Raw genomic sequence first — 23,948 nt, 5'->3', positions numbered from 1 at the left:
CCAATGATCATGTGGTTAAATCTAAGCAGTTGGCTTTAGAGATTTGAAATGAGCTTTTGGCTTCATTTAAACCCTGCATATAGAGATGACACGGTCCGACCGTATACAATTATTGTCAGAATATTTTTCTAATTAGTTACAAATTTCAATAGAATCCATGAATTCAGAATATAAATGAAAAAGAAGATAGAATGTGGAATAGATGATAGTACCAAGAATGTGAATTAATCCGGCTGATAACCAACTACGAGAAAAAGTTTCGGATCTGAAGTGATAACCAAAAGAGGCAAAAACAAATGATAGACTAAATCTCATTCCAAAAGATTGGAAGCCCCGAAACGATTGAATCATTGCAAAAACCTGATTTGATAATCTAAATGCAAGAAAATGGCGCTTTAACAATAGAAAATTTTGAAGTGAGATTTATTTCAGGATTCAAGTGTCTCATTACAATGGTTGACCAAGACTTTTTATAGAGGTCTTAAATAAAATAAAAGGTAAAAATAATAAAAGGAAACAATCTAAAAGGAATGTCTAAACAAGGAAACAATTTAAACAAGACAACAAAAAATAATAAAATTCTAAACATGGAAATATATTATATGGAAACTTAAAATAAAAAATATATATAATAAGGTAAGTTTGTTGAAGATTCCATATTTGATAAATATTTGTATTATACTTTCATAATTAGTATTGATCTTACAATTTCAGTTATCGGGAATCCCATTGGAGTAATGTCAGGTGAGATTTAAGTAGTCTCCAATCATTATTCTTAAATTAATTCTTCACATATAATTTCCGAGTCAATACAGTGACAAATTCTTAAGCTGACGAGCTCAACTTCGAGTGATGGGTTTCACAGGAATTTGAATCCTTTGAACTTGGACATCCACATAAATAGGGGCATGTTGTGTTGCACTATTAATTCTTTAATTCTCTCCCGTCACTCACACAAACCTCACTTTCTCTATACTTGATTTTATTCTCTTTCTTTATACTCTCATTCTTCTCTCCTATTTTTCCTCGTGACTTAAGATTTCGTAATATTTGTTGCTTGAAGCATAGAGTACTCTAATGAGTATTCTTTCACTCCTGACTTTGTGGAATTGGAGGAATTCTATTGAGATCCAGTGATGCCCAACTCTAGGTGTTGCGTACATCTTTCGTTGAGAATTTTTCAATGTTTCTCCTTTTGATTGCATCCTTTTGTGTATAACACCATAAATCAAATGAGGAAATTATGGTTTTATTTCAAGGGTTTTTTAAATCATTTTTTTGGGAAAGACGACAGAGGTCATATGTGTTGGAAACATTGTTTTGTGGATGATTGGGAGTTTATCAAGTTTCGTTTGTCTGTTTTTGGGTCATTCTAGGAGGATGAGCCTCATTTGTAGATTTTTTTTAGTTAACATATATATTTTATGCTTTATAATATCTAATGTTTGATTATGATTTTTTTTAGTATTAAGAAAGATTTATACTAAGAAAACTAACAATTTTCATCCTAAAATTATAGCAAGTGGTATAAGACTCTCTTATTTGTATTTTATTCAAGATAATCTTTTGTATATACTATTTTGTCTTGATATTGCTTAGATCCGTAAAGAAATATTCAGTTAAAGACTTTTCATTTTAGATATTTGGGTTTTGATGTCAAATCAGAAAGGATCTTGCATGAAACTTGTGTCTAACCATTTTTATGGAAAGTTTGTGGTTTAATTTTAGTTTATATAGATCTTGTACAATGTATTTTAAATTTTTAAAAGAAAGATCCAATTTTTTTTTTGAACAAATCTTAAAGATTTTTCAGCTTTAAAAGTTTTTCTTGAACTTATTTTAAGTTTCCTTTGGTTAAGTAGTTGTACATAATCGTAGAACACTAACAGTGTTTGTATATACTAATTTTTTTCTTCCTTGTACAATACATAGCAACAAAATTTTGTAAAGCCATATTTTATAGGCTATGATATATAAAACAAAATTTTTAATCTTTTATACAAGATTTTATCAAATTAATACTCTTCAGTCCAGCTTGATGTTGTTTTATACTAATTGTTTTCTATTTTGAGTACCAAAAATTTGTATTTCTAAATTTCATTGAAATAAAGTTCTCAGTTGAGGTACTTGAAGTTGGTAAAATATTTTTAACTCTTAAAGTTGAAATTTTCTTGGTTTTGTGTATTATAATGTGTTTGTAGTAGCCTTATTTTGTTTGATTCATGCTTTTCTTGACATGGATTAGGATCATCTCCATGAATCAAACTCGAAAGGCAAGTATCAAATATATTTGGGAACTTATAAATGACAAATTGAAATAGAAATAGTATAAGTCGAATTCCAAAAGTAATCACTCCTCTCGAGCAAGCACTTTCGAGAATCCACGGACTGTTCGAGGCTGCCGATGCGTCTTCCGTCTCTCACGCAATTGCATCCGAAGCTCAAATAATCGATTTGCCCTCTTGGCGGATGGAATCACTCCAACGGAATCTCTCCAAAGCTAGGTAAACCCTCTCAAAAATGTCTCATCTAAGTTGTGTGTTCATCAAGAAAATAAACAAGGCTATATATACTAAATGACAAATTAATCTAAGCCACACATCTTAAGTGGCAAGCTAATCTAAACCACACATTTTGATTAAGATCAAATGATCACAACCTCCAAGCAAACAAGTAGCTTCGACCGGGTTCGGGTTGCAATCGGTCCGTCTAAATTCGGGTTTGGGTGATCCGGAGCCGTGTCAACCTCTCCCCCTTCGGCTGCCTTGTCCTCAAGGCTAGTAGCATCTTCGGTTGCCTTGTCCTCAAGGCTAGTAGCATCTTCATCATGATCAAATAGGCTCAAAGCGGCAATGTCGAAAGTCGCATTCACACCCAAGTCTTCCGGAAGTGCAATGCGGTATGCATTATCGTTTATGCGCTCCAACACACGAAATGGACCAACTCCATGAGGAGAAAGTTTCCCACGCCGCAACTCCGGAAAGCGTTCTCTACGCAAATGTACCCATACCCACTCGCCCGGTCGAAATATCACACGTTTTCTTCCGCGATTGGCATAGCGTGCGTATGTCGCGGCCGCCTTATCAATGTTCTCCCGTACCTTGGCATGTAATTCCTTGATTGATGTAGCTCGATCCCTACCACTAAAATTCAAATGCTTGCTACTAGGTAGTGGCAACATATCGATAGAGGTTAAAGGATTAAAACCATAAACAGCCTCAAACGGGGTGGTAGGCATTCATCCCATGTTCGACCACTATCATGTACCATGGCACATAGAAGATTACCTAAGATACAATTGACCGCCTCCGTTTCGCCATCCGTCTGGGGGTGACACGTGGTAGAGAAAAGTAAGCGCATCCCAATTTCATGCCAAAGACTTTTCCAGAAATAAGATATGAACTTTACATCCTGTCTGATACAATAGTTTTTGGAACCCCATGCAATTTCACAACCTCTTGAAAGAAAAGCTTTGCCACGTGACTAGCATCTGTTATTTTCGCACAGGGTATAAAGTGAGCCATCTTGAAAAATCTATCAACCATAATAAAAATTGAGTCTTTAGCACACGGTGTCCGAGGTAAACCAAGAACAAAATCCATAGAAATATCTATCAAGGGCGTTCAGGAGTAGGAAGAGGAGTATACATACCCTGGGGCTTTAAAGTACACTTTGCCACTCTACATACAAGACACTCATCAACAAAAGAATCAACATGTTTACGCATATGAGGCCAGTAAAAGTGAACACTAAGAACATCAAATGTAGCATGTCTACCAAAATGTCCAAGCATATGACTACCATGACTCTCCTCAATCAAAACATCTCTAATACTACATCTAAGAATGCACAATTTATCACTATGAAACAAATAGTCATCATGTTTATAGTAATCATCAAAACCATGCTTCTCACCCTTCCTAAATATATCACCAAAGTCTACATCATTCTCATACAACTCACGAATATATGAAAATCCAACCAAATGTGTACGAGTATAATTAAGTAAAACATACCTCTGAGAGAGTGCATCAGCAACTACATTCTCCTTCCCTTGTTTATACTTAATCACATATGGAAATTGTTCAGTAAAGCTTACCCACCGAGCATGATGTTGATTGAGTTGTTGCTGCCCACGTAAATGCTTGAGGGTCTCATGATCCGTGTGAATTACGAACTCCTTTGGCAGCAAGTAATGTTGCCAAACTCTCAGGGCTTGTACAACCACATATAATTCCTTGTCGTATGTCGAGTAATTCAGGGCTGCTTCATTGAACTTCTCACTATAATAAGCAATCGGTCGCCCTTCTTGTAACAGTAATACACCTATACCAACTCCACTAGCATCACATTGGACTTCAAAAGCTCGTTCAAAATCCGGTAGTGCCAAAACCGGAGCATGTGTCAAACTATCCCGAAGCTTCTCAAAGGATGCTTTGTGACTTGCCTCCCACTTAAATGGAACATTCTTCTTTAAAAGGGAGGTCAATGGGGCTGCTATCACACTAATGTGTGGTACGAATCGCCTAAAGAATCCACACGTTGCAAGAAACCTCCAGACATCGGCCAAATTTGTACATTTTTTCCATTCCCGAATTGCAGTAACCTTAGATTCATCAACCTTAAGACCATCTGCACCTACAACAAAGCCAAGGAAAATAATTTCATTAGTTTTGAATATTCATTTCTTTAACGTACTATACAATTTAGCATTTCTTAAAGCATGAAAAACTTGCCTAACATGTCCTAGATGGTCCTCCAAACAAGTACTATAAACAAGTATGTCATCAAAGTATACCATCAAAGTATACCACCACAAAATTTCCAATAAATTCTCTCAACACATGGTTCATCAATCGCATGAAAGTGTTGGGCGCGTTTGTCAACCCCAATAGCATGACTAGCCACTCGTACAATCCAAACTTTGTTTTAAAAGATGTTTTCCCCTCATCTTCGAGTTGCATACGAATCTGATGGTATCCACTATTTAGGTCAATTTTTGTAAACAACCGTGCTCCATGCAACTCGTCAAGCATATCATCCAATCTAGGGCTTGGATGTCGGTATTTCAAAGTAATTGCATTGACGGCCCTCCAATCAACACACATACACCATGGACTAGTAAAACAGGTACAACACAAGGAGATAAAGATTCTCGAACCCATCCCTTATCAAGAAGCTCTTGGACTTGTCTCCGAATTTCCTCACTTTCTTTTGGATTACACCTATAAGCTGGCCTATTGCGAATTGATGAACCCGATGCAAAATCAACACGATGTTCGATGCCTCGCAATGGTGGTAATCCAGGTGGTATATCATCCAGAAAAACATCCTCAAACTCCTTAAGCAAGTCTACAAAAGGAGGAGACGAGTGAGAAAAATAATTATCATCAATAACAAGTACTTCTTTGAGTAAGAGAATATAAAAGTAACTTCCCTCATCTTGGTTACTGTTTTGGCAAACTTCTTTGTTGAACTCTTTGAGACTAAGCAACAACTTGCCATTGTCTTCCTCAGAAGGTTTTTCCGAAATGGTAACAACAACCCCTTTTGATTTTACCACATCTCGCATAGTCCTATGTAAATGTTCATCATCACGGTGGACGGTCTCGAGTGAAAGGGCGGAGATGCTCAGCTTCTTGCAACCTTTAGTGAATGATATTTGATTCTTATATCCGTTACACAAAACACGTCTATAAAATTGCCATGGTCATCCCAAAATGAGGTGGCATGCAATCATGGGACACACATCATAAATGATATCATCGCTAAAACCACGAATCGAAAAGGTAACAATGGCTCGTCTATCGACACAGACAGCTCCTTCATTACTCATCCAATGTAGGTTATATAGTTTTGGGTGTGGAGTGGTATTCAAACTCAGCTTCTTGACCATATAGGAACTAATAACATTGGTGCAACTACCCGAATCCACTATCATGGATATAGTATGTCCCGCTACCTTGCAATGACAGTGGAATAGATTTTCTTGCTGTTCCGTATCCTTATCTTCGCGCGGTAAAGAGGTCAAGGCACTCATGACTACTAAACTTAATGGATCCTCATCGCACACTTCTTCAACGTCATCATCACTTCCAGCCTCTGCTTCAGCCTCTACTACCTCATCTCCCTCACCATCATCAACATATCCACATTCGCCATTCTCCAAAATCACAACGGTTTGTTTATTGGGACATTGACCTGCATAGTGCCCTTGTCCATAGATGGATGCGCCTTGCGAGTAAATGTGGATAGCAGCAATGATATGAAGAATCATAAAATCGATTAGAGAGTTTGTTTTTCTGACATTGTTGAAATATGTGAGACTATGGGAAGAAAGAGGATTTTTTGTGTAACTTCCCATGGCCCACATAGGAAGTGTGATAAAAATGTGGGGGCATTGACTCCTATAAATTGACCCCCTTGGGTCCTAGTTTAAAACATGACAACAAGCTTTTTTCCTTTAGTAACTAAAGAGAGTGAAATTGAAATTCGGTGAGTTGTTGTGGTGAGAGTTTTACAATTTTATCAGTGCAAAAATTGTAATAAATATTTTAGTGGATTATCTCGTTTTGGGATCGTAGATGTAGGTATGTTGTGAGACTAAACTACATTAAATTCTCGTGTCTTGCGATTTATTTTTCTCTATCTTTCCTTGTGTGTTCCCAACAAAATTTCGGGAGATTTTGTTTTTCAAAAATAGATTTTGGGGATTTTTCTTATTTGAAATTTGTTTTCAAATAGTTTTTTTAAAAAAAAAAATGTCAAATTTATTTTTTTATTACGAATTGACAAACGTAATAAATATATTTAAGATAAAATCTTGTTATATTTATAACTATTACAAACAAAATACAGAAATAAATAAAAATATTGACCAAATTAAATTAAAAAAAAAAAATTGTTACGAAACATTTCGTAACCCGACCACCTTTTGTTACATACTTATTGCTATGGATTGTAAGAAATATTAATATATTTTTTTGATGATATATTAAATTAGTTTCTAGTTGAATGACTAGACACAGTTTTAAAAAAAGGGACAAAAGTGTATATATTGACAATTGATATTCTTTCAATAATCAAATAAATCACATATTAACAATGAGTTTAATCAAATTTCAACAAATGGGAGAATACTTCTAATAAATTAGGAAACTAAATGGAAAGTGTCATGTAGCAATGAAATGAGATCTTGTCCCTTTCATTCGGTTCTTAATTTTATTTGGTTTGTATTTTATTTGTATTTCTCTGGTTTTCTATCGTTTAATAGGTTAGTTTGTAATTTTATATTATTTCTTTTCCTTTTAAATAAAGAAGTGACTTAATGTATAGCATCCAATACCATATCCATATAAAATATGGAAAGATATCTCCATTGCAAAGTAACGCATAACAATTGAGGTGTTGGGTGTACATTAGCTTAGACTTCACAACACAACAACATCATTTGCATTCTTCGATTGAACATCTATTTTTTCTAATTGTTTATTTTTTATATAATTATGATATATTTTTTAATCGTTCTCTATTAGTTAATGAGATTCCTTTACCACAAACAACATTCTAATTTTTTTTTAAAAAAAAAAGTAATTAAGAAAAACTAGAACAGTTAAGATGAACATATTTTTTTTCCTTGGAAATTATATTTGAAGATATGATCATAATTATTCTTCAATTGTTATTATTATTTTTTTTGTGTATTAGATATACGCAAGAAGGAGATATAAATTCAGCTATATATATATATATTTATGTTTACAATTTTACGTTTTAATGTTCATAATTTTGTTCATCATTTATCTGTCCGCTTTTGGGAGTTTCTAATATGTTTATGTTATATGTATGTGGAGAATTTGGTTAATGAATATGTTAATACACTGGTTTTAAATTTGTAAACACTAATACAAATTTAAATTTTCGACTATATATGTTGAGTTTTGGTGCGCATGATTGAAATTGAGGCCCAATATGTGAATAAAAAATCCAAAACATTAAAAGCTTAATCCAAAATAAGTAGCGCACACTAGTTTGCCTAATCCACACAAGATTGAATGTGGATTGTCCGATCGAGGGTTATGATCTTAGCCATCTATTTTTTAGCTGGCCTACCTATATATACATACCACTTCACTCGCCGTCGCTCATTGTCACTCCTCACACCTCACTCTCTCTCTAAACCTTTCTCTCTCGCACCTTTTTATCTCATCCCTTTATAGAGATCTTCTTGTTTTTTTCTTTCATTCTTTGTCTTTGTCCCTTGTGATGCCTATGAACGGTCGTTGCTTCGCCAGTGACTTGGAGATTGTAACTGTTCTCTTAATTGTTGTTGGTGTGCCTTTCCTTTTCATGCTTATGTGTGATGTTTGCTCTGATGTTTAGAATCTATGGGCCTTAGAGTTTGTAATTGTCATATTTTTTTTTGTTAGTTTATGTTTTTGTATCGCTATGGACTTGTTTGTTGATGATTTAGCGACTTGAGCCCTGATTCACTTTCTTTAGTCAAACTAAAGAAGATTATAAATGAATCTTTATGTTTATGTTTGATTTTAATCAATCATGTTCAAGTATTTTTCGAAAAAAAATCATGTTTTTGGGTCAAAACATTTCTTACATTCCTTCCGTGCCTTTTTACGGTAAATAGTAACTCATGAAAAAGTCAGAAACGGACCCCATTATCAGAGCAACAGAAACTACAATTAATTTTACTTGAAATTAACGGCAAGGTCTTTAAACCTTAGCTTCTTTTCAAGTCTTTATACATTAACTTATTTTCAACGTAACAAGAAGTCTGCATGACACGTGACATTTAACAGAATTTTCCATTGTAAAATAAATCTTTTACAGCCTCAGGTCGAGCATTCAATATAAGTAGCCGCAAGGTTACCATCGCATGACTAATTAATTAATTTAAAATTATACATCCAATGAACTGAGAAAAAGTAAATAACAACCTCTAACCTACCCATTGATGGAGCCTAAAATAGCCGAAACTATATGTAAAGATCCAGTGAAAACTAGTATCCCCTGTTTGGCTCCCTGTTTTGCACAAAGGATTTTGTTTCCAAATTTCATAGAAGCCATTAAAGATCCCTCCATGAATAAAATAGACTGATTTCCCATTATTTCTTCCTGATCCTCGGTCAAGTCATACTTTTCCACTTTGCAGTCGAGAAAATCAGCACCTGTCACAGAACATGCTTGTATCCAAGTATCTTTCAAAAGAGATGAGGAAGTCGTTCGGTATCTATCTCCAGCAATATCAACTTCAGTGAAACACACAGCATCCAGACATCCAGCTGCAAAGGAGAGTGGGTTTTTTTTTAAACTAGGTGGCAGGATTGCATGTGAAACATTAAATAAGAAAATTAGAAAATAAAAAAAATAACCCAAATAAACTATAAGAATATGTTATGCGGGTGCTGCATATGCTGCCTTACAAAGCGTTTCTTGTTGCATCTCCTCACCAAAAAGGCCTTTCATTTAGTTTTCATCCTGCCTACCTATGATTAGTTGATAGCCTTAAATTGGCTACTATGGAGGCCAAAGTTCTGTGACTGAAACCACAACCATCTATTTCTCATGGGAAAGGGCAATTATCCTTCACAAAGAGGTACAGGTTTACTCCAGAAACCTAATATTAAGGTAATATAAGAGCATATGCAGTGGGATGTGTTTAGATGGTCAGCTATTTCGTAAGAGGTCTTTTTTTCTCAAAAAAGTATACACAACAATTTAATTTTAGAGGGTAAAAATATGTGGCAGCATGGTGCCTACTGGAGGTGAGGCACCATCGAAGCTGCATCCAAGATGTGAGAGCAGAAGAAAATTTTTTAAAACCACTGTGTGTTTTATTTTGGAGTCGATTGAATTTGATTTGACATCATGACACATCACCAACTGGAGGCTCTTTTGAACCCGACTATTGTATATGCTCTAAGATAAAGACCTTTATGAGAAGAAGTTTTGAACACAGCCCATTCCATAAAAACCAATTCATTATAGAGCAATAATGCAATGATAAGTCAATATAGATGGTTAACCTGAAAGAAGAACTTCTGCAAAACCAAAATGATCTTTGTCAATTGCCATGGCAACCACAAGAACCAATCTTGCATTAGGAAATGCCATTGTAATCATGTTCACTAAAACTTGGGCAGATTCCTTGGTATGGGCTGCAATGTAAAACATTAGCAAAAATTGGTCATTCAGCTTGCTATAATATACAAACAATTAGCATAAAAGAGTACTTGCAAAACACAAACCATGAAAACCCTACAGATGTGATTTATGATTTGGGGAAATAAAATACAGAGGCTAAAATTGAGCTCGATCAGCAGAGTACCATATGGGATAGATTGGAAATATACTAGAATGTATGTCGTTTACACAAAAAAGAAGAATAAACTTAAAAATGCCAACCCTGTTAGGATTAACTCTCTCACACACACACAAACAAGAAAGTAGAACACAAAGGATTACGTGGTTCGGCCAATAAAGTTTATCGACCTACGTCCACGGGGGCAACCAAGAAGTTTTTCTTATTACTGTAATATGAGGCGACTATATTTTTACAAGTACAAGAGGAGTATTTATAGACTAAGTTTAGAGTTAATAACAATTGGGCCCAAACTCTTAAGCCCATTAGGGTTAAATACCTAAAGAAGCCTACACTTAATAATCTCCCACTTGAAGGCTTCGAAACATTTGCGCTCAATTGTACTTCCGTAAAATCCTCAGCTTCACTTGATTGCCCCGGTCTTCTCATCATATCTCATGAAGACCAGCTGAAGTCATGCATAACTTCAGCTTGTCCAGCGTCACAGTCTTTGTGAACATATTTGCTAGATTCATAGCACTTGAGATGTTTTTCAACTTTATCGTCCCTTCACTTATCAATCATCTGATAAAGTGATATCGCATCCCAATATGCTTCGTTTTTCCATGATAAACCGGGTTCTTGACAAGTTTTACTGCACTCTCATTGTCACAATGTAGTGAATAATCCGCCTGCCTTTGATCCAACTCAGGAGAAAGTTCTTTAGCCAAACTAACTCTTTGTTGGCCTCAGAAACTGCCATATACTCAAGTTCTGTTGTCGAAAGCGCCACACTTTTATGAAGTTTAGACATCCAGCTAACTGCAGTTCCTCCCACTGTGAAGATGTACCCTGTAGTGCTCTTAAATGTCTCTTTGCATCCAGCCGGATCAGCATCTGAATACCCTCTGAGAATCGCATCTTTGCCTCTGAAACATAACTTCATCTTGGAAGTACCCTTTAAATACCTTAGTATCCACTTGACGGCTTCCCAATGTTCTCTCCCCGGATTTGACATGTAGCGACTAACAACCCCGACTGCATGAGCAATGTCTGGTCTCGTACACACCATTGCATACATGAGGCTACCAACTGCAGATACATAAGGGACTTTAGCCATATCTGCCTTTTCTTTGTCTGTTCTCGGAGACTGATCTTTTGTATACTTGAAGTGGCTTTCCAAAGGTGTGTTTCTCGGCTTAGTCTTCTCACTATTCATGTTGAACTTCTCTAACACTTTCCCGATATACTTCTCCTGAGATAGTATCAAAGTGCCATCCTTATTTCTGATTATACTAATCCCAAGTATCTGTTTGGCTGGACCTAAGTCTTTCATCTCGAATGCCTCAGATATATGTTGCTTTAACTTATTGATTTATGTCATGTCTGCACCAGCTATCAACATATCATCCATATAGAGAAGTAGAATGATGTAGGAATCCTTAAACTTCTTCACATAGCAGCAATGGTCCATTTCGCATCTCTTGTACCCCATTCTCACCATGAAGTTTTCGAACTTCAAGTTCCATTGCCTGGGGGCTTATTATAGACCATATAAGCTCTTCTTCAGCTTGCAGACCCAATTCTCCTTGCCAGCAACCTGAAACCTCTCAGGTTGTACCATGTAGATATTCTCATCGAGATCACCATGTAGAAATGTTGTCTTAACATCCAGCTGCTCTAGATGTAAGCCCTCTGCAGCTACAATTATGAGAACCAATCTGATAGTGGTCATCCTTACTACTGGAGAGAAGATTTCAGTGTAGTCTACTCCATTTTTCTGCTGAAATCCTTTAAAAACTAAGCGAGCTTTGTACCTTTTCAACCCATCTGGTTCTTCCTTGATTTTGAATACCCATTTATTTTGAAGCGCCTCCTTGTCAGAAGGAAGTTTAGTCAAAATCCATGTCTTGTTTTTGTGCAAGGAACTCATCTCTTCTTTCATGGCCTGCTCCCACTTAATCGAATCATTCTGCTTAACTGCTTCATGATAACTTTCTTTATCACCATTTTTAGTCAAAAGAAGATAGTTTACACTAAGATCATATCTCGCTGGAGGTTTGGTAACTCTAGTGGATCTCCTAACCCATTGGACTCGGTTGGCTGCGGCTGCACTGGTGAATGGGGAGGACCTTACTCCTCCAAAATTTCACTGTCAACAAAGTCCCCTTGATTGCCTTCAAACTCGTCAGTATTGGATTCATTCTCCTGACTCCCGCTATCTTGAGAACCCACAGAGTCTCTGGTTCCGATAGCATCACTGTCGAACTCAACCTGTTCTTTCGCAACTTTCGGACTTTCTGTGCTTCTGTCTTTGTAAAATTCTGCCTCATTGAATGGGGCATGCTTGCTTCTGACAACCTTTTTACTTTCGAAGTCCCATAGCCGATAGCCCATCTTGTCTCCTCCGTATCTGATGAAGGTGTATTTTCTGACTTTGGCATCTAACTTGTCACCTCTCTTGTCAGATCATAGGCACTGCATCCAAACACTCTCAAGTGTTCATACTTTACTGCTTTCCCTTCCACTCTTTTTCGGGTATCTTAAACCCAATGGCACTGATGATCTTCGGTTGATAAGATAGGCAGCAGTGTTAACTGCATCGGCCCAAAACGCCTTTGGAAGTCTAGCATTCAATCTCATGCTTCTAGCCCTCCATTCAGTGTTCTATTCATCCGTTCTGCCACTCCGTTCTACTGAGGAGTGCCTGGGACAGTCTTGATCATCCGGATCTCGTGTTCAGCACAATACTCGGTGAACTCTGTGCTGATGTATTAACCTCCATTATCCGATTTCAAGCACTTCACCTTCAGGTTAGTTTCTAATTCAACAGCAGTCTTCCATTTCTTAAAAGTATTGAAAACTTCAGACTTGTTTTTAAGAAAATAGACCCATATCTTTCGTGTTGAATCATCGATGAACGTTACATAGTAATTTGATCCACCAAAGAGACTGGTGTTGGTCCATAGACATCAGAGTGAATCAATTCCAACTTCTGAGCTTTCAGTGTCTGCCCCGTCTTTGCAAAAGAAACATTCTTTTTTTTTGCCAAGCACACAGGTCTCACAAAACTCGGAATCCACCTTCTTTAAATCTGGAAGTTTTCCTCTTGCGACAAGCATTTTCATTCATTTTGTCCTCATGTAGCCAAGTCGTTAAAGCCACAAAACAGACTGACTTTGCTTGTTGGTTACCGCATTCGCTTCATTTTTAGAGACATCGGCCATGTATAGAGTACCTCTTTTCTTGCCTCTCATAATTACGACGAGATTGCCTTTGACGACTCTCCATTGCCCTCCTCCAAACGTGACATTATATCCCTAATCATCCGGCTGCCCAATGGAGATGAGCATTTTCTTAAGATTAGGGATTACCCTAACGTCCTTCAACGTCCAGATCGTGTCTGAAGGAGTCTTTAGATCTATGTCACCCATCCCTGCGATGTCAAGAGAATCGTTATTAGCCAAACAAACTTTACCAAAGTTACCTGTCCGTAGATTCATCGTCTTCGTGCTAAAAATAGCATGGAATGATGCATCAGAATCCATAATTCACGACTCAGTTGAATTCTCAACACAGCAAATGAGTGCATCGTCTGAGCTATCTGTAATGGCATTCACCTCTCTTTTTTTTTCTTTCTGCCTCTCTTTCCGTGCTCAACAGGGCGCTTGAAGTTTCACCCGAGTTTCGCTTTGTATATCCTCTTCAATGATCAAGTCACGAATGTCATCAAAAGTGAGTTTAGAATTTCCTGCTGAACTACTAACGGCTGTGACTGTTCCTGACCAACTTTCAGGTAATGAGGATAACAAGAGCAAAGCCTGAACTTCATCGTCAAACTTAATATTCACCGACAACAACCGGGATATTACAGTATTGAATTCGTTTATATGCGATGTAACAGACGCACCTTCTTTCATTCTCGTATTCACCAATTGTCTTATAAAAAATACCTTGTTGGAAGCCGATGGCTTCTCGTACATGTTTGTCAACGTCTTCATCAACCCATATGCGATAGTCTCCTTCAGAATGGTGAGTCCAACGTTTTTTGCTAGCGTAGATTTGATTGCTGACAGGGCTTTCTTGTTAAGGATTGTCCATTCATCATCGCTCGTCTTCTCAGGTTGTCTTCCGGTCAAAGGCAAATCCAGATCCTCTTAGCAAAGCAAATCCTCGACTTGCACCTTCCACCAACCGAAATCTTTTCCATCGAACTTATCAATCTTGGTTTTTTCGTCCTCAGACATGATTTAATCATGCAAATACAAATTCTGCAATTTGCGGGATGCGTCGGATCGGATCTACAGCATGCTGTCGGCGATCAGGGCTGCGTAGTAGACTGGGCGACGCTCCCCAGGGATCTGACGCACTGATGGGACTGACGGATCTGATGGGACTGACGGCTGATGGGTCTGATGACTGACGGCTGACGGATCTGACAACTCTGATGCGTCTGACGTGTCCTGCTCTGATTGCGGTCTGTTATGCTGTTCTTGAACAAGTGACTCGTGTGAACAACCTTGCTCTGATATCACTTGTTAGGATTAACTCTCACACATGCACACAAACAAGAAAGTAGAACACAAAGGATTACGTGGTTCGGCTGATAAAGGTTATCGACCTACGTCCACGGGGGCAACCAAAAAGCTTTTCTTATTAGTTAATAACAATTGGGCCCAAACTCTTAAGCCCATTAGGGTTAAATACCTAAAGAAGCCTACACTTAACAAACCCAATAGATTTGAGTTTTATATGCTATTAGTGTTCTATTAAAACAATTAATACATAGTAATATTTTTCATGAAACAGTACGATGAAAACAATATACTACGTTGGATGAAATGATATAGAAAACTGAACTATATACCATAAAAGAGACCCAAATTGTGCAGATATTTTTGGTGGTTTATAAATTAGGCCAAATCCCATGAAAGATTTTATACTTGAATTATATTTCAACATTTTAGATAGATAACTTCTTCCCACAAACCTTCAAAAAGCATCTACAAATTTTGCTAACCTAGAGATAGAGCATGAAAGGAAAATATTTACCTCCATCAAGCAGTATAGTTGCTCCTCGAACTCCTAGCATTTCAGCTTCCTTGTTTGTCAAAAATTGGCTCCTACCAAGCAAATAAGCAAGCTCTAGACCAGCATAAATAGATGCATCTGACACCTTCCATCCTGACAATAAAATATTTTGAGGATAAAGGATAATATCAAGATAAGAAAAAATTGCTAAATGTGCTGAATGCACTACACAGTAAAGCTGTTAGAGATAAGTATATGACTAAAATAATTCAATCAAGCTGCAACATGATAGCCATATGATGTAACTGTTAGCATCAGTTAGTTCAGGAAAATGGTGTGAGATAGATACTGTGTTGTGCTTATAATGTCATAATCTAATACAAGAAGCTTTTCAATCAATCATAAAAGAAGCATCATATTGGGGAGAAACAGTAAGCAACACTTTAAACAATTGCCCGTCAGCTCCAACTGGACAGGACCCCAATACGACAGCCCCGTTTATGCATGTAACCATATTCTATGCTATACCACTTTGTTCATTAATCAACATACTAACAGGAAAAGCCACTAAACTGACAACCATGGCCAACCAACACAGTTCCATAACTACCTTGGTCACGTAAGCAGAGTGCAGCACAAGTAGCAGTGGCAGCATTCTGAAGTTGATGAGCCCCAAGCAATCGTAATTGTACATCGAATAATTCAATGAACTGGTATACAAAAACGCCACGTTAAAATACTAGTGACACTTAACAAAAATTGGAGTCCAAATAGCTGGTGTAACTCAGCATACATAGAGACATTAGATCAAGACAATTCAAGCACATACCAAATGAATGTCTCTGTCGATTGAGATCTGAATGTCACATAATTGGCAGGGAACTTCACCTGATCTAGAAAAGCCTTTGACAACACTTCTATTTCCAGGATCAGATGCAGATACCACAGGTGAACACAAAGATAATGCTCTATCACGAATAATATGCTCAATGTGTGGAATGAATGGCCCACCTATAACCAGCTGAAAAGTTTCACTAATCAATCAGAATAGCACATTCGAATTCATCACCCAACCATAATATATGCATATATGGGTACTTTGATTGCTTTTTTCGGAATATTGAATATACAGAAACGTGCATCAAGAACCACCTAACTGGACGTCCTTTTTTGATAATTCCTGATTTAGCTGCTGCAATATTCTCTAAAGATCCCCCTAGTGCAGCTAGATGCTCTGCACCTACATTTGTAATAACTGAAACTGCCAGATCAGAAGCGGTGATCACATTCGTCGCATCCCGTGCTCCACCTAATCCAGCCTGAATATTATTTCAAAGGACAGATTCACTAAGAGGCATAAAATCCAGTTTGAAGCTTAAAGGGGGTAATGTACCTCAATCACTCCAAAGTCAACCTTTTCTTCTGCAAATAAACTGAATGCTACAGCAGTGAAAACCTTGGTTCCAAAAAAACAGCCATAAAACATCAAATAAATCAATGAAGACCATCACCACTAAGTCACCAATAGATTCATATGAAACACTCAAATTATAACCTCAAACTGACTGAGCTGTCCCTTTTCAAGTTCAACTGCCTTGTCCAGATACTCCTTTATTTTGTGGAAATGAGAATTCAACACTGCTGCTGACACCGGCTCTCCAGTTGTTCCCAAAGAAATACGCTCTCTAATCGTTCGTATATGCGGACTAGGAGAAAGAAAAATTGAAGCCTTGGTTTATGGTTTAATGTAAAAAAAAAAAAAAAAAAAAAAAAAGGAAGGCTAAATTGCACAAAATCCACCTGTAAATTGCACCAAATCCCCCGTACTTCTAAGACTGCGTCAAACTCCCTCGTGGTTTCATAAACTTTGCGTCTAACCTCCTCAGTGGTCCTTATTCAATGCAATGCGCTCAAATTGCGAATAAATTTTAAAATCTCAATTTATAAACCCCTAAAATTACAAATATATTTATTTTTTCTATATTTACCCTAAAAAAATAATAAATATACTCAAAAATAGTTATTTTTCTCAGCTTTTAAGAGTTTATTTTTACTATTTTTTTAGGCTAAATATATAAAAAAATAAATATATTTGTAATTTTAGGTGTTTAGAAATTGAGATTCTAAAATTTATTCGCAATTTGAGCGCATGTAGGTCAAATATCGTTAAATAAGGACCACTGAGGGGTTAGACGCAAAGTTTATGAAACCACGAAGGAGTTTGACGTACGGGGATTTAGTGCAATTTTATGAAACCGGAGGTGGATTTTATGCAATTTAGAAAAAAAAAAAAAAGTCAAAAGTATGAAGAAAGAAAACTAGCTAGTTTCGTATCTAATACCTGGAATAGCAACCGACAGAATAACCTTCAGCACGCAAAATGCTGGAGAGAAATGCAGCAGTTGATCCCTTCCCTTTTGTACCAGCAATGTGTACTGCCTAAAAGTAATCATTGTCTGCTTAAAAAATTTAATAAATTCCAGCAGATGGTAACAATAAACGAATTGAAAATAAATCCAACCTTGAATTTGTAATGAGGATTGCCCAGGTGGTACAGCAACCTCCTCATCCTATCTAAATCGAACCCGACGCTGGAATCAGTGCCGGCACCCTTTGGCACACCGATTTTTTCGTAATTTTTCAGTTTTTCCATGTATTCAGTGAACTCCGCCATTTCCAGTCTCTCTGGTAACCCAGAGGAGAAGAGGCGAAGCGGGACTCTGACGGATGTTCTTAAATTGACAAAAGCAAGATCATTTCCCCAATTGAGCAGAAGAGCAGGTAACCGGCGGGTAATTTTATTCATCTTCGGGTCAGTGATCACGGGTGAGAGGTGAATCCAGGCATGTATGAGTATGACTGAAATTTGAGAATAGCAGCAGCATTGAAGTGTTGTAACACAGGCATGTTCTGCCAACCAAAAAGAAATATAAACAGTTTTTAATTAATATTACCAAAACAAACAATTGACAAAACTTAATGGGCAATTCGTCGAACAGATTGGGTGCGAGATGACAAAACCCCCCAATTTGCCTAACAATGAAAATGGCCGCCAACAGAACCCATTGCCAATTTTTGCTTAAACCAAATGCAAATATCGCTCCGCTTGTAGACGAATAACAAGATAGATATCATTGCATAAAAAAATGGCGACGAAAATGAAATGAGAATGGCAGGGGATACTTACGCAAGTTGAGGAGAGAGTCTAATCTTGGCGAAGATGAATCATTTTGGTATTTGTACCCAGTAATGGAATGGATTCGTGTAAAATTCGATCCATAGATGATTGGGATTGAAATTCAATTCCAAATTGAGCCTCATCTTGATTCAAAATGAAATTTTTCTTAATTTGTGTGGTTTGACGTTCGGGCAGTGGGGAGGAAGGGTTTAAAGTGACTAGGTACTTCTTCCTATTTGTTACAGCGGCGGTAGGTTGCTAACTTTATGTAAGAAATACTAGGTACTTCTTACTGTTTGTTACACGGGGTGGGTAGGATGTTCAATTTTCTTAGTAGGTTACATTTATATTTTGCATATATTTGAATTAAAAATATTTTTATATTTATATAATTTTTTTTTATAAATATCATTTTAGTATTATAAGATACTATGAAGTATTTTGGTAATTTTTTTTTAATTTGTATTGTATTTTGATATAATAATTCATATTCAAAAATCAACAAAAAAAATTAAATGAGACTTTTAGAGTCGAACGAAATCAGTATATCTTTGGGTGTGTTTGTTTTGTTAGATTATTGAAAAGAAAATTTTTTGACATGAGAGAATTGGATAGAAATATAAAAATAATGAATATGTGTACGGTATTAATTTTTTTGGAAAAACGTGCCCAAAAAAAACAAAGCCTTTATTTTATTAATCATTCTTTAAAATTAAAAGACCAACTTTGAATGAATTTTTTGACATGTATTACTCGTGATTATTTGTTTAAAATTGGATTTATTTATGAATAATCCTTTGTCACTTTATTTTAGTGAAATTTACCTTGTATATATATATATATACATTGGAACTACATATTCTTTCATTTATATCTTCTTAAGTTGGTTTGTACAAATTTATGAACCTTAAACATTGACAGTTTTATGGTGATCTTTTTTTTAGTATTTTTACCATGTGTAAGCATGGTTTTGTGATAAACTAGTTGTTACTCTCACCACTCATGTCACATTGATGGGGATATTTCCAAAATTCTTCACAGTATTTCCTTATTATTTATTTGAAGTTCATATTGTAGAAGGTTATGCAAATGATAGAAAAAAATATAAACCACTTAATATTACATTGATGTTGAAGAGTGAAATGTTATGACATATTATTTTAACCAAGTTATTCAGCATAAGGGACTAGAAGAAAATCGAGTTTTTGATATTTTTTTGAGCGAGACACATAATGAAGCCACACGATAAATTTCACGTTCTAGAATTGAAGTTGTAACGCGATGTGGAAAAATGAAGTGAGATATATTTTGGTGTCTATCAAACACCGCCTTCAGCTAGATTTCAAAATGAGATTCTTGGAGGCGTGCTTTATGTTGGAAATAACCATGCCATAAAACGACTATATTTATCTTTGACCAAGATTGTAAAAAAAATTACTTCTTCTTAATGCTTAGTCAGAGTCATTTGATAAATGTAGATATTTTAATTATGGTTCTTTTGTTTCATTATGTTTATCCAATAGTTTTACAATTTTATAAATATTGTACTTTTGGTTATTCATCAAGATTGAACTAGTGTAGTAATAGAAACAAAATTTATCCGTTTGTCTTAAAACAAAGAGACAAATGTATATATTTACATATGATGTTCTTTCAATAAAAAAATAAATCAGATATTAACAATAAGTTTATTTTTATTTCAAAAAATGGGAGAAGACTCCAAATAAATTAGGAGACGAAATTGAATATGCCATGTAACAATGAAATGTCGCAAAAAATTTGGGCCTTGTCCCTCTAAATTGAATGTGTCGTGTTGTAATGAAATGACACAAAGTATTTGTGTCTTGTGTAATGTCCCATTTTGGAGTGTATAAAATAATATTATTATAAAAAAAAATATTTTTATAATATTTTGGGATTAAGAAATTAATATTGTGAAGTAAATTTTATCCCTATTTTGTATATTGATTATAATTATGGAGAGTGTTAAACGGATAAATATAGGATAAATATAAAATATAATATATATAATAATAATAATAATAATAATAATAATAATAATAATAATAATAAAGGTGATGATGATGAAAATAATAATAATAATAATATAATTATATATATAAATCAAACTTTACCTGTAGAGTGAAGGAAGGCAGAAGAAGAAACGCGAACGAGAATAAGGAAGAAGAAGAAAAGAAAGAAAGAAAAAGATTTAGTCGTTCGATTTCGATTCTGATTTCAGTATTGTATTCCTTGTTATAAGTAGAATTTAATTATGGATCTTAATAAGAATTTCAATATTGAGGATATTAAATTAGAAATTCATAAAAAATTCATAATCGGCTATTTGGCAATTTAATCGACTAATTTCTTTAGTTGGTAGTCTATTCGTAGTCCTAGCGTTATATTTTCAAAATTTTGTACTGATCCGAGCTGAATTGAAAATGGCTGCACCTGTCTATTTATTCATATCTTTAAGTATTTTTATTTAATAATCGGGCGATATAAATATTATGAGGTATAAGAGTTTTATAGCCAGAATATCGTATTCTACTAAATATAAAAGTTTGAAACCCAACGAGTTAATTATAGAAATTAGCTTTTGAATAAGCATGTAGCTCATGTGAATAAGTGATGAAGCTAAAAATGTGTGTTTGTTTTTACACAATTCACAGGGAATTTATATTTGAAAATCAGTGAGTGGGAATTTATAGAAAACGATCAGATATAGCAATTTTTGTGGTTGTAGACCCTGAGTAGTCATCACAATTATTTATACTCTTTTTACTGGTGAGTTTCCAGGTCAAACACAAGGATTTTAAGTCATAAATTTCTACGGTGAAGATCTTGAAAAAACGAGAGAATGCAGAAAGGGGATCCGTTTACAGCGGATCCAATAACTAGACTATAAAAAGCGGTAAAGAAAGCGATAAAAATGAGATGAGAGGGGTTGAGCAAAGCGAAGGCGGAAGATGAAGTGCCAGCGGTAACCAGATAGTCGGGACATGAGCGGAAGCGGGGACCAGATGAACGGGACATGAGTGAGTGGCGGTTACCGAGTGAACGGGACATGAGCGAGCGGCACATTATATGTATAAGTATATATATATAGATGAGCGACCGAGAGTGAAAGAGAGATGTTGTGTCTGAACTGTGTGTTACTAAATGGCTAGATGTCCCTGGAGGCAATGAACGAGCGATGAAGTTGTGTTATCGGAATTATGTGTATTTACGGAAACGGTGAGAATGAAGTAGTGTAATTATATAAACTGAATATAAGGAATTCATAACACTGGAATTTTTGACCTTAAGAGATTTAATTTTCTCAAAATCTGCCTCATTAGTGGCTTTACCCTTCTTTTACCTCTTTCTAATCAAAATTGAATTCAGAACAGCAGTTAAGCAGGTTGACAAGGCTCCCGCGTACTTAACTACATTGAACTACCTTGAGACCGCTTTTGGCGCATAACAAGGCTTAAATAATCAACTCTTCTTTAGCTCTAAACCAGTGAAATGGAATTCTTTAATTTCGAAGTTTATGTAAGTGTGTAAAAATGGTGGAAGGATTTATGATGAAGAACTGAATGATATTTGATTATCTACTATGAAAGCATGAAAAGATTAACGCTACAAAGCTGTAAAACGAAAACAGTAATCTAATCTAAAAAAGCTGTAAAGACTTGACCAAGGGAGAAGAAAAACTCCTACTCCCTTGGCCATTCATGTGGAGAACTCCCTTACAGGGTTGGAGCTCTCGAAAACAGGAAGACGACTTCTGCGTAGTACTTGCTAAGAGTGTTTAAAATCGAAGTATCGATTCTTTTTTTACATAAAGATATCTGGCCCTATTTATAGCAGGTGAAATGGGACAATTGCAATCGGTTGTTGGGCAGTTCCAACCGCTGGGCAGTTAGGCGGTTGCTGGTAGTTATTCTGTTGAGACAGTTGCTGGCCATAACTCCCAGGGCGCTTGCTTTGATTGTCTTGAACTGTAGGGGCGCAAATCTTCCTCGCTTGCCGAAGGGCTAGAGGACATCAGCGCAGCTAGGCTCGCTTGTGCTGGCTGGAAATAGAATGGTTGTTCCACTGTAGTTGAAACACTTAGTTGGAATCTGGTGATAGTCTGCAGCGGTGGGTGTCTAATCTATCGCTTGCAAGCGGGAGATGCTGTCGCTTGCGGGCAGTGAAGGCTGCCGCTTGCTTCTCATGCCTTAGTGTTTCCAGGCTGTATTCTGGGCGCTTGCGAGCGAAGGTGGCTGTCGTTTGTGGCGTCTGCCTTAGCTTTTCTGGCACCGGACTACCGCTTAAAACGGCAAAAATCGTTAATAATCTCAACAACGATTTCTGGATCATGCCAAGCGATATATATCAATAATGTATGCCATTGATGATTCATTGTGATGGTTTTTATACAGAAATTCGAGTAATACACAGTTTTGTCAAGCTAAGAATATGCTCCTATTTGGAGTTATCAAACCTTCTCACACTAAACCTTTGTTCGTCCTCGAACAAACTGCAATAAGAGATCAAGAGGTTATACTGTTCACTACAATTAAGAAGTATTACAAACAAGTGTCATGATTGAGAATAAAGTGAATCTCAAAATAGAAACAAAGAAACCATAAGTATTCAGCTTGCCATTTGATTTAACAAGATTGGAGTGATCCAGGTATTGTCAACTTTGCTTGCTTAGCGGGGAATGTTTTTTTGATTTAGGAAACCTTCAGCCGAAGGGCGCGGAGAGTTTTTTTTTTTTTTTTTGGATCAAGAGTTTCAAACAAAATTATGTCTGCTCAAGATCTTATTTGATGCTCACACGCCTAGGCCTTTTCAGTCCCTTTGTAATGATAGGTCCTCCCTGCTTCGCTTGCATCGTATCTTAAACCATATTTAAGGACTTCTCTTTTCAAGTTATTTCTTATGAACAAAGTCGAAAAGCATAGGTTCGCTTGCCCTACTGAGTATGGGAAAGTTGAAACAAAGGGGGCTGATCTTCACAAGTCTTATTCGCTATTACTTAGTTTAACGCTAATGTTCAAGTTATGGTGAAGTTCGAAGGACAATTACTTGGTCTGATGTGCTTAAGTCATCTAACTCTACTCTAAAACATATCACAAAGTTAACTCAGCAGGATATCACAGGTATTTTCATATAAGAACACGTGCTTTAAGGTTATGTTATGCATACAATAAAGAAAATTTGTCACTTGTTACCAAAAGTGTTGTGTCGTTGATTAATGATGTATACAGCCCTTGCCATTCTTGAGATAAGTACACGGGGGAGGACCTTTCTTCATTTCCTCTTCTCGCTTGGCGCTCCTCGCCCCTGAGGAAGGTTTCTGGATATCTGCCGCACTAGGTCTTCCATTCGTTGGAGACTCCTGGCTGTGTCAAGCTGTTGTTCCATGAGGATGGCGTTTTG

The 23,948-nt window shown here is 36.2% G+C and overlaps 1 protein-coding gene across 4 annotated transcripts; it reads right to left on the bottom strand.

The window, feature by feature from the left end:
- Positions 1–8,808: 8,808 nt before the first annotated feature.
- Positions 8,809–18,747, bottom strand: LOC127241420 (dihydrofolate synthetase). 4 transcript variants are annotated; one of them, XM_051260458.1, is made up of 11 exons: positions 18,537–18,747; positions 17,871–18,259; positions 17,691–17,788; positions 16,905–17,055; positions 16,743–16,805; positions 16,507–16,668; positions 16,179–16,370; positions 15,960–16,059; positions 15,371–15,502; positions 10,044–10,175; positions 8,809–9,299 (listed from the first exon to the last, which is right to left on the bottom strand). In XM_051260458.1, exons 2-11 carry the CDS (start codon positions 18,153–18,155, stop codon positions 8,962–8,964), a joined length of 1,653 nt encoding a protein of 550 aa, XP_051116415.1. In that variant the 5' UTR covers positions 18,156–18,259; positions 18,537–18,747; the 3' UTR covers positions 8,809–8,961. The 4 variants fall into 4 exon arrangements, 3 of the variants coding, with proteins under 3 accessions (XP_051116415.1, XP_051116416.1, XP_051116417.1); XM_051260459.1 differs by having other exon boundaries at positions 17,871–18,208; XM_051260460.1 differs by lacking the exon at positions 18,537–18,747 and adding an exon at positions 18,304–18,433 and having other exon boundaries at positions 17,871–18,208.
- Positions 18,748–23,948: the final 5,201 nt, after the last annotated feature.

Source organism: Andrographis paniculata, unplaced genomic scaffold, assembly GCF_009805555.1.
Source record: "Andrographis paniculata isolate CXL003 unplaced genomic scaffold, ASM980555v1 Contig82END, whole genome shotgun sequence".
Taxonomy (NCBI): Eukaryota; Viridiplantae; Streptophyta; class Magnoliopsida; order Lamiales; family Acanthaceae; genus Andrographis; species Andrographis paniculata.
The sequence above is the reverse complement of the archived record's forward strand: the minus strand, read 5'-3'. Positions and strand labels throughout refer to the sequence as shown.

Excerpts from the sequence above, each read along its gene's own strand:
- LOC127241420 (XM_051260458.1), bottom strand. The coding sequence starts at position 18,155 with ATGAATAAAATTACCCGCCGGTTACCTGCTCTTCTGCTCAATTGGGGA. Across the intron at positions 10,176-15,370 it reads AACTATACTGCTTGATGGAG|CCCATACCAAGGAATCTGCC; the intron begins GTAAATATTTTC and ends TTTACATTGCAG. Across the intron at positions 9,300-10,043 it reads TGCAGAAGTTCTTCTTTCAG|CTGGATGTCTGGATGCTGTG; the intron begins GTTAACCATCTA and ends TCTCCTTTGCAG.